An 11,722-nucleotide genomic window follows, 5' to 3' on the forward strand; every position below is an offset into this window, starting at 1 on the left:
GATTATTTATATTTTAATAACGATTGTCTGAAAGTTTGTGGCACATAATTAGAAAAACCAGTGCAAACTGCATAAGCCTCAGTGTTGAAGAGAAGAAGGTGTGAGGATCTGTACGGGTTCAGCGTCCAGTGTGTGAACATCTCCAGAATCAGAGTCTCAGGTCCAGTGCGGTCCAGTCTCAGAGCGGTTCTGTCCGGGTCTGGTCCAGTCTCAGAGCCGGTTCTGTCCGGTCTGGTCCAGTCTCAGAGCCGGTTCTGTCCGGTCCGGGTCCAGTCTCAGAGCGGTTCTGTCCGGTCTGGTCCAGTCTCAGAGCCGGTTCTGTCCGGTCCGGTCCAGTCTCAGAGCCGGTTCTGTCGGTCTGGTCCAGTCTCAGAGCTGGTCCGGTCCGGTCCGGTCCGTTCTGGTCCAGTCTCAGAGCCGGTCTGGTCTGGTTCAGTCTCAGAGGCGGTTCAGTCCGGTTGTGTCCGGTCTCAGTGCCGGTCCGGGCGCGGGCCGCGCTGCGCTGCGGAGGCTGGTTCTGTGAGCGCCTGGAGCCGCTCTGATGATGATTCTGATGCGGCCGGCTCTTCTGATGAGTCCAGACCTTCGGGGCCGTAACGCCTCACACAGACGAGCACAGCTGCTGATTCCACAGAACAGCGCCTCGCCGGCCAGCGAGGATCCTTCAGAGCTGCCGTCAGACACGTCTCTGCTGTCCGTCTCCAGACCTGGAGGAGTGATGGTGGAGTGAGGGAACAGCGTCTCTGGACCTCTGCTTAGCTTCTTCTGAAGGACACAGAAACACAGCGTAAGCATGCAGCAGCTTACAGTTTATTACACCTAAAAAACTAAGGGCCAGTTTTACTAAAACTCTGTGCCAGTGCAATTCAGATGCTGAATTAATTAAGCATTAAGACAATTAACATGAATTATGCATTATGTTTTACTAATGTTTGTGTTTATTAAAATACTGGTATTTTCGCCATTATTTAACATCCCAAAAAGGTATGTCTTCAACTGTTTTGCATTTAAAAAGGCTATTAATAAACATAATTTTTGGCCTCTAGTTCTCATAAAGGTACAGTAGCTTCTTTATTTGCTCCACTTATTTGTGCTGCATCTAGTATATTGTGTTGGTCTATATGTAAAAGAGATGTTGCGTCTGTGTGGTTTAATTTGCACGTTGTTATTAAATCACCTGTTAACTGTGCTCTTGTGCTAATTTGCCCTGTTTAGTAAAACTGTCCTTAACTGTACAACAATGCATGATGAAGACAGAAAAATCCTGTACTTCTCTACTAACTTCACAGTCTTCCCGCTGCTTACGGCTGCTGGTCTCTTCTGAAGCTCCTGAAATAAAGAGCAAGAGTTCGGCATCCGGTGTACACCTCTCTGCTAACAGTGTCTGAGCGCTGCAGACCGGTCTGATCGTGAACTGACCGCCGAAAGTGACTGAAGGGACGAGAGCGATGGAGGATCAGAGGCTCTGCGCCTCAGCAGCACAGCTTCAGCATCAGACCACTCTCTGAAAACAACACAACATCATGATTGACCTGAGACTGATCTCATGGGTCCTGGTCACTGAGGGTCATCTCCTCACCTGTCCGGTGAATGGAGAGCCGGACTCTCTGATATCTGACGGTAGTTCACACAGATCAGCAGCCCCAGAAGAACACAGAGAAGCAGACACAGCAGAATATAGCTCTGTCTGTCAGACACCTGCAGGACACAGCATCATATATCGCTCATAGATAGTTAAGTTAAGATAAATTAAGTTCAGAATCGGAGTTAGATGAACTGATAGTGACCGGCTGCTGACCTCTTGCTGAAGTCGACTCACGCTGACAGACAGACCGATCACGAGCTGAGTCACGTTCTCCAGCTGAGCCTGTAGAGCCTGGATGGAGTCCGTCTGCCTCTGGTCCTGAACACAGGCACACACTTAAAGACAGGAGGAACCTGGCGTGAACATATCTGCATGAACATCGAGACGACTCTGACCTGCTCCTCAGACATTCTGGAGGTGTTCTGGAGCTTGATGATAGTTTTGTTAAAGGCTCTCTGCATCTCCTCCATCTGCTTTCTGTATCTGGACCAATGAAACACAAGCACAGTCAGAGCAATCAGTCACTTATATAACAATTTACAGCATTATGATGTAGTTCTTTGTGCTAAACATTATTTTACAAAAGCAATTTCAATATAAAAGTAATCAAATAATAATCAAATTTTACTGAATGCCAGAAGTTTAAAGCTTGATAAAGACAAGTGAACAGTCATAAGAAAGGAAAATAATTATACTAATTATAAGAAACATGTCAAGTAACTACAACAGAACAAAGGTACAAATGAAAATCTACCTGAAAGCACACGCTAAAGTCATAGTTCTCACAGAAATTAAACATTTCTCTTCATCTACTAGCTCAAGTTGATCCAAACCTGCAATGGGTTTTATTCTTTTGCTGAACTTGTTTTGAAAAAGGTTGGTAACCAAACTGTTTCTGGTCTCCACTGACTTCCATAGTATTTGTTCATCAGAAGAAACTCAAACAGCTTTGAAGCAACTTGAGGGTAAATGATGTCAAAATGTTTACATTCGGGTGAACTGTCCAAGAACAAATCAAGACAAAAAGAGTACTAGCATTAAACCAGCTGAAGAAAAATGAGTAAATACAGACTGTGTTTGGTGATTTCTATCAAACCTATAAATACAAATCACTTGTAATGTGGCATTATTTTGTATCACTTCTGACCAGTAGGTGGCGCTGCTACATAATTAGCGCGGTGTGGTCAGTTTTGAGCGACAATGACACACACACACACACACACACACAGTTTGGTATCAATATGACAAACTGTTACAGAAATATAGCCTCAGATCCAGAGTGGCATCATACCATCAATTATATGAAAATGGTTTGGGATTCTAAAAAGCTTCTAATTGCCAGCACTTTTTGCAGGAATCTGGTGAAGATTGGTCTAGAGTTGATAGTTCAATCGTCTCGGCATGAACCGAGGGATTAGAGGGAAAAAGCTAACCCATACAGTTAAGCATGTACATAACAGTTGGTGGCGATAGAATCTTTAAGTTAGAGGAATCACTGTGATTACAGTTAAGTCCTGTATCTGTATCTGTATCTGTATGCCACATTTCATAACGTTCCTGCAAGTGGTTCTATGGACACACATTGCTAGATAAAGATATAAAAGTGCTTTAAGCATGAGTGTTTGCAAGCAGAGCTGCTGTTAGGCCTGTCACGATAACAACTTTTGTTGTGTGATGTATTACCCTATAAATAATTACAATTAGCGAATTTTAAGATCATGTAATACTACTGGATTTATAATATAAAGTCATAATAATGCAATAATGCCTACACACGTTCAATTGACAACAAACATTTAATTCTTAAAAATATTTAGATCATGGAAACTAAGTATCAAAATATTAGATACCTAAAAAAACTGCTGATTTTTTGTTGTTGAGTATTTTCCAATGTTTTTTTTATGTAAATATAATTGGCAATATATTGCATCACCAAAAGGTCATGTACAAATACGGTGCGATAAGTCGATACACTGATTATTTTGACAGGCCTAGCAGCTGTCTTTTGTATCCTTGGATATATCTACATACAGTACCACGGACCTCTGACTCAGCTGCTCCAGGTAGCGTCCGCTGAGGGACATGTTCATCTCCAGGACTTTGATGCGATTATTGAGCCTCATGAACACAGACTCTTTCTGATTGGAGCCGTGTGCAGGTGCGTCGCTGGAGTTCGGCGCTTCCGTGTAGATCTGCTCAATATGAGCATTGCTTTCATCATCCAGAAGCTCCTTGTTCCTAGACTCTGAGTCTGAGAGCCCTTCTGAAGGATGAGCGTCTTGAGCCGGGGTCAGGGATCTCCTGCTGACCGCTTCATCCATAATAGCAGATTTTGAAGACTCTGCTGAGTTCAGGAAACCGTAGGAGCTGGAATGTGATGGTCAAGGCTGATCTGATCTTCTTCCGACCGTGCAGCAGAGGTGGACGTAAGGTCCGGTTTCTGGCTGGACTCGGTCAGGTGGTCAGCGCTCTGCTGAGGAAGCGTCTCTGAGAGACACTCGCTGGCAGAAGCACACATCAGCTCGATGGGCCTCTGTCGCTGCTCTGGAGGAGTCTGCAGAAACCAGGAGGAGCACATCAGAGGTCAGACTTGGAGCTAGATCTTCTATGTCTGGAGAGAGACTGGGACTCTGTGGCTCCTGTGTTACTGAGGCTGTAGACGGGGTCTTCTGGAGAAGGTCTGGAGAGGAGCAGCGCTGCAGAAGGTACTCCTGAAGAGAGTCTCTGTGTGAACAGGAGCAGGCAGATTCAGATCTTTCCTGCCGATCTGCTCCAGGCTCCAGGAGTCCTTCAGAAGACTGATCCGGTTCTTCTTCAGGCAGCAGCGTGACGATCCGCTCCACGTCAGGCCTGGTCTGGACCCGAGGGTCTCCGGCGGTGTCTGAGAGTGATACGGTCATCTCTTCAGTAATGCTGGTGGTCTCTGTAATCCTGATGACAGTCTTCAGTCTGATCAGAGAAAACAGAATAAGACTCTGCAGCAGACGCCTTCAGCATTCAGTTCACATCCAATACACACACAACAGACACGGACATCTGGTCCTGATGGATCTAGGGACAGTTTGATGATAAATCATGCTAAAATTATTCATTCAAATTCAAATAAATTTTACCATTCATATTTAAAGTATCATTAAAATCCACATTTGATTGCCCTGATTCGAACAACTAATAGCATCTTCGGACAACAACGGGAAGCACAGAAGCATAAATCCATGAAAATGTGCATTTACACAGACGTTTAATGCTGTTCTGAAAAGGGGCATTTACATAGGAATAAAAATTGTGCAAAATTTATACCTTTTAAAATACTACAATTTAAAATTAGTCTTAAAAACATGTGCTATAAAATTAAATAAACATAACAAAGAACAAATAATATAAAACACAAAACACAACACACTTTTAAGACTTTTGAGCTGGTCTCTCTGCAGTACAGTACAGATTGCGTTCTTTTACTGAGGTGTCAAGTTTTCAGTTCATTTCTTCCTTAAGAAGCATGTTGCAAGGCATCAATAACTACAGATTTGAAAAGGAACAAACCAGCTGTAAACATCCTCTCTGTCAGACTAGCCTAATCATTTTTATGACTGTTTCGACGCCACAACGCTGCCCTTGCAGAGAGTGCTCCTGACATTTTCAACCTCACTCTCTCTCGGTTCCCTCACACTTAAGAAAAAAAAAAACACCATTGTGCCCATACCAAAGGAAAATTAAATAACATGCTTGGATGACTGGAGGCCCGTTGAGAAACTCATCAGAGACTATATCTGCTCTGTGCTGCCTGCCTCACTTGATCCACTACACTCTGCAAATCATAACTGTGCAACAGATGATGCTATTGCTTTCATCCTACACACTGCTCTCTCCCACCTGAAAAATAAGAATCTATGTGAGAATGCTGTTTGTGGACTACAGCTCTGGGAACGAGACACTGTGCTCGCCGTCATCCTGCTTCTCCTTCGAGAGGTAAGATAGCGTGGGAGCAGGTGAAGGTCAATCACACACTACGTAAGCGAGGATCTTAAGCAATCTGCCAATTCACTGGCATGCTTCTATACGGGCTTCACACCAATCGTCACACCAGGGGTGTTCACCACTGCATTATAGCTATGCAGCGTCACAGAGAACAGAGGTTATGCAAGTAACCCAAGACATTTTCTTGTCTGGTCACCAGTGAACACCAGAGAAGATCAGAGATGGTTTCTGGAGCCACGTACCCAGAGGAAGCAGCACTTTGGATCGTCTCAGCAGGGAAAAGCAGCTCTGTCTGTGTTTAAACCTGCAGCGGAAGAGTTTCCTGAAAAACAGAAACAGTCTGGTGATGAAGAAGTGTTTATAAATGACACGAGAGTGATGCAGTGGGATCAGACCTGCTCCAGCTGTGCTCTCTGGAGCTCCACCCAAAACATTAGCAGCGATGTTGTTCACCATCGTGAGAAGAGCGTCTGAAAGCACAAGACATCATCAGATCTCCCCAAGCAGCCGAGGACACATACGTAAAAATTTAATTCACCCAAAAAATGCATATGACTTTCTTCTCTCAGACGAATCTGAGTTATATCACAAATTATATTTTCTCTTCCAAGCTTTATTTTGGCATGGACGTTTTTTTCCACGTCGAAAAAGAACTTAAAGTAAAATCCTCTAAGATTTTATTCATATCTGTCAATCACCAGAGATATGCAATGCATATGACCTACGTCATCCCCTAGAACAACTTACGCCTATAACAGTCAACTCTGATCTGTGTACTTCCTCTTTAAATCTTCACAAGCTCTGCTGACACCGTTCCTCTTTTTCCAAGTCGCTCTCAGAGGATGTTTATTTAGCCGTATTTGTAGTCCTAGATGTTACATTCATAGTGAAACTTGCTAATTGGCAGATTACTAGGAAATGCGATTTGCAAAGATTCCCTTCAGAACCAAATGTAAGTTTGCATTAATCCTTTGCATCTTTTCATTTTTGGGTGAATTAATGCTAAGTCTCATTTAACTGTACCTTTGGCAGATCCGATCAGGTTTTGGGAGACTTTGTCATCGACTGACACAAAACCAGGAGACTGATCTAAACATTCAGAAAGAGAAACGACATTGTTCTATCTCTGACACAGTAGACGTGTTTTATTCAGACAGAGAGTGTTACCGCTGTCCTGCTCGTCCTGAACCTGCGGGGCTCTGTCTGATGGATCTGAGTTCATCTCATACTCCTCCATCATACTCGTGCCATAAACCCTTCAGAAACACAGAGAGCGTTCTCACCCGCCACTGTCATGGTCAAACTGTCATTTTCCATGTGTGTGTGTGTGTGTGTGTGTGTGTGAATTTATCAGACCTGATCAGACTAAGAGGACAGAAGTGTTCTGAGCCGAAGTGTGACAGCAGCTCTACCTGAAACAACACACACACACAAGTGTTAGAAAGAGCAGCAGTTCAGAACACACCATTGTTTCAGTGTTAGTTTCCATCACCACATGATATCAGTACAAGGAGCACCATAACAGATTTAATAAAATTTAAAAGCAGGCAGAGGGCTGGAGAGATCGAACTATAAAGTGCTATAAACCATGGAAAGTCTTTACAGTGCTTTTAGGTGTCAAATCTCAGAAGATGAGCTTCTGAGGAAGAGTGTTCAAACACCAAAGTGATCAAGGCATTCATCCACTCACGGCTAACCTTGATGTATTTGGTGAATATCTGAAGCAGCAAAAAGAAGAGAAGAGAAGAAAGAGAAAAGAGTTGAGAGAAGAGCACAGAGTGACCCAGGACTCCTGACCTCACACTCATCTCATTCTCACCTTGATGTATTTAGCAAACAGATGCTCATCCAGAGGAAAACTCTGCACTGCCCGCTCATCACGCGCATGAAACGTCCCCAGCTTCACCCATTTTTTGTTTGGGTATCTGAGTTTGAACAAGTCACAAAACTTTATAACACATACACACAAACAGATGTGCTGCATATAAAAGATTGGTAAAGTTCAAAAACATTATTAAAGCATTATTACATTTTGTAATGGATTTCAAAACAAAAAATGTGAAGTCATAAATGCAGAGGCAGTTAGTAAGAGCTGACCTGTCGCTGATGGACACCAGGAAGTCTTTGGGGTTTGAGGAGAAGATCTCAAAGTTGGCGATGTCCAGCTGCTTGATCTGAATGGGCTGACAGAGCTCAATGATGAACCTGTACAATAATGAGGAGATGATGATGATGAAGACCACAAACCTTCTCCTGAAATCCTCCCATCACTGCTGACGGTGTTCTTTATTTCATAAACAATTCCTGCTGCTTTCTGGAAATCTGTCTAGGCACTAAACACTGGCTACTAAGACTTCAGATCATCTTTAGAAAAAAATAAATAAATCACGACACTTACCATACTGAAGTTTTGCCTAATGTTAAAACAGTAGATGTGAATCAGCTCACCAGATCTTGTTATTGCAGGGATTCAGCATGTACATGTCCATGTTCTCCATCAGGATAGCTGAAGTGCTCTGAAACACAGAAACTGACTGAAAACACAGAAACACAGACGGACTGATAGACAGAAAGATTCATTACTCTTCGAGACGCATGATACGGTGTGGAGTACCTTGGCCTCAGGGTTGGAGGACAGGATCTTAGCTCCACACTCCACAGAGGCGTAGTTAGTGACGGTCTGCTGGAGCTTCTTCCCCGTGGCTTGAAAGCCTTCAGACGGGTGTGTGACCTGAGCTGAGGACAGAAACACGGTCAGCGAGGGCAGAGCAGCGCTACAGCTCCTGTCAGAACACACTCACTCTTCTCGTTCTCCACCTCCAGCATGATTTTGGTCCACTCCTCGAAGGTGGGGATCTCCTGGTCTCTGCAGGGCATGGAGGGGTCACTGTCTGCGGGGCCCTGGACACATTCAGATCAGGTCCACATTCACTGACCACTGCCCCTCAGATTCTCAAGCATTCACACTGATCATGTTTCTCGCTTTTAATTTTAAGATTAATCTTTAATCTTTCACAGCATCACATGTGCAAACTTCACCTGATCTTTCAGGACGCGGGAGGCGTTGGTCCTTCGGCCTTTAGCAGGTCTTCTGGACTCACGCACACTGACGTTCTCTTGAACCGCTGGAAAGCTTCATGACAGAAAGACGATGAAACATTAAATAAAGTGGCCTGAGAAGGAATCAGCTTTTGAATGCTGATTCTCAGACCACCTTAACTGAAGTCTGGTTCATCACCTGCTGAGACCAGGATCATATCCAGCAGCATCACACGCAGCTCCAGACAAATCTGTGACGCCGCTTCCAGAGTCCCTGAACACACACACACACACACACACACACACACACACACACACACACACACACACACACATCAGTCCATTACAAAGACACACACACTCAACTCCCCTGAAACTGAGCAGTCTGAGAGAGTGAGACTGACCGGCATGAGACACACTCATGAGGAGATGCTGGACCGAAGTCTGGAATCTGTGAGGAAACTGAGGAAGACTCCACTTCACTGATAAAGACGCTCTGCTCATCATTCCCAGCAATCATCGGCTGTTAACAAACCCACACAAACATCAGTGAAGAGGAAAACATTGTATGAATCCATCAGTCTGTATATGACATCACACACACACACACACACACACACACACACCTCATGACTCGTCCACTGATCCGAGTGTGTATCGTGATGCTGACTGACCACTCCTGTGCTCGGGGTGTGTGTGTGTGTCTGCTCCGAACAATGGCCATGTTGAACAGGAAACCTGCGGAGAATGAGTCTCATCACAGTCGTATTCATTAAACAGTAGATGAAGAAGATTATTTCCAGCTGTCACAGTCATTATTACACTTAATTTGTCTTAGGTAAAATACACAACCACATAAATATAACAATAAAAATACAAATTCCTCCATTAATAGGTATTTCTAATTAAATATGCTGATGACTTTTACTCGATACTGAGAGCCCTAAATCACATTCACACAGACATTATTAAACTAACATCTCTCTCCAATTAATATCAATACACAGTGCTTCCTGTGACTTGTCTCTGTGCATCCAAAGTTCATCATATACATGAGTCACAATCACACACACAATCACACACACAATCTCACACACACACACACACACAAAAGTTCGTTTTTCTATATTTGTGAGTACTTTGACAGATTTCTATTGCTTTTATACTGACCTAACAATATTTTGTCCCCCTACACCTAGACCTAACTCATCACAGAACAGTTTTATGCTTTTACATTTTAAGATGAACTTAATTTAGCATTTTGAATCATTTATTTCCCTTGTGAGGACCAACTAAAATTACCTAGCTTTTCAATAATTGGTTCTCACAAGCATAACACACACACACACACACACACACACACACACACACACACACAAAGTGTATCTACAGTGGTATTTACAGTGCACTATTGCATTATTTAAAATATACTGGATCACGTGTCCAGAAAAGCCCACTGTATTACTCTAGAGCTGTTTTGTTCGTGTATAACACTTCATATAAACACAACAGATCAAGAGTGTAAACACACACACACACACACACACACACACACACACACACACACTGCGGTCAGCCAGTAAGATACACACACACTCTACGAACTCTACTGAAGCTAATATACATTCATAATTATAATCAGTCGGACTGATATTGACCAGAGAATCCGAGTCACGCACCAGAGTCCTGACACTGAACACAGCAGCAGCAGAAACCGGATCTTCATCATCCACCGGCCGAGAGACGCATTATTCCTCCGGTTTATCTGCTCTTATGCTCGGAAACCGACAGATAACACCATACACTATCGAGATCTGACGAATGACGTCCGCGGCGGAACGAACTTTACACTGACAGCGCGGTAAACACACACACACACACACACACACAAAAAAAATCATAAATAGTTGCTGTAATTACTCCAGGAATTACTGCCTGAAATATAAACGATGGTCTGCCTCAGCAGACAGTATAAAATGTTTAAAGTAACGCAGTGCGATCCATTCATCTCGATCGTGACTGGTTTTTTAGGCGCAGCGCTGAGAAAAGTAACAAACATCACGTGAGCACGCAGTCAAAGTGCGGTGTCGTCAGCGGTGTGAAAAATGACCTAGAGGTAAATAATGACATTAGCACACTTGAAACACAGAGTCTAATAAATATTCGAAGAAATACTATTTCAAATCCATTAAACAAGCGCTTCTGTTCTCCGTGTTTTCTTCGGCGGACGGCGTGATGGCGTCACCGGTGCGTACTGCCCTCTGCCGCGATTGTTTACATTTTTAGAGCATTTGAGCGTTTTGACGCGTGCGTTCAGCCTACTTCAACAGTTGTTGCAAATAAATATTTATTGTCATTATTGTTATTATTATTTTACTTAAATATTGTCTCACCTTGTTTTATTTACTAATACACACACACACACACACACACACACACACAGTGATTCAATTGATCTAATTCATCATCATCATCATAGACTGCTGACTTCACTCTCACCATCATGATCTTCTTCATCAGGCCTCATGATTACATCAGTTCTAAAAGCAATGCATTGATAAATGTTCATATTGCAGATGAACCGTGATCTCAGATTAGTCTGAATCAAATCAAAATTGAAAATAGCAGAACAGCGTCTTTGTGAAAACCTAAAAACAAAAACTGGGCTTTAAGAGAAGTGAAACAAACAGGAATTAGACACAGAAGATTCACATTTGAATGTATTTTCCATGATAGGTTTTATTTAATACATATAGAGGTACAGTACATCAAGCCATAATGAAACACAGAAAGAGTGAGGCGCCAAATCTGCTGTTTTCTTCACGATTAAAACTATGTAGCCGTCTGCTGGAGGACAGCAAACAAACAGCTAGAGCACATTTCCAGCATTCATTTACAATGCCGTCATATGAATGTATTATATATGTATAATATAATGAAAAACTGCCGTCTGAGCCTCAGATCTGCTCTTAAACAAACGCTAGTTTCATCAAATCTCTAAAATACTTCAAGTGTGCATAGCTATAGTCTGAGTGACTAACATAAAGAACACAAACATCTGTCTGATGAACAGAAGTCAGAGAGAGATGGACGTTTGCTGTATCTCACCTTTATCATGAT

General features: G+C 43.0%; 1 protein-coding gene across 1 annotated transcript; it reads right to left on the reverse strand.

Moving 5' to 3' along the window:
* On the reverse strand, nt 1-10,799 carry LOC122332462 (SUN domain-containing ossification factor-like). Its single transcript, XM_043229781.1, has 27 exons — nt 10,282-10,799; nt 9,229-9,340; nt 9,007-9,125; nt 8,802-8,876; nt 8,603-8,696; nt 8,365-8,464; nt 8,178-8,299; nt 8,012-8,079; nt 7,661-7,768; nt 7,383-7,488; nt 7,261-7,281; nt 6,920-6,975; nt 6,731-6,819; nt 6,587-6,652; nt 5,959-6,033; nt 5,851-5,885; nt 4,234-4,560; nt 3,994-4,139; nt 3,629-3,952; nt 1,981-2,068; nt 1,799-1,903; nt 1,580-1,698; nt 1,420-1,504; nt 1,279-1,329; nt 648-765; nt 203-600; nt 1-170 (listed from the first exon to the last, which is right to left on the reverse strand). Exons 1-27 carry the CDS (start codon nt 10,329-10,331, stop codon nt 3-5), a joined length of 3,225 nt encoding a protein of 1,074 aa, XP_043085716.1. The 5' UTR covers nt 10,332-10,799; the 3' UTR covers nt 1-2.
* Between the last annotated feature and the right edge of the window lie 923 nt (nt 10,800-11,722).

This window comes from Puntigrus tetrazona, unplaced genomic scaffold, assembly GCF_018831695.1.
Source record: "Puntigrus tetrazona isolate hp1 unplaced genomic scaffold, ASM1883169v1 S000000080, whole genome shotgun sequence".
Classification (NCBI taxonomy): domain Eukaryota; kingdom Metazoa; phylum Chordata; class Actinopteri; order Cypriniformes; family Cyprinidae; genus Puntigrus; species Puntigrus tetrazona.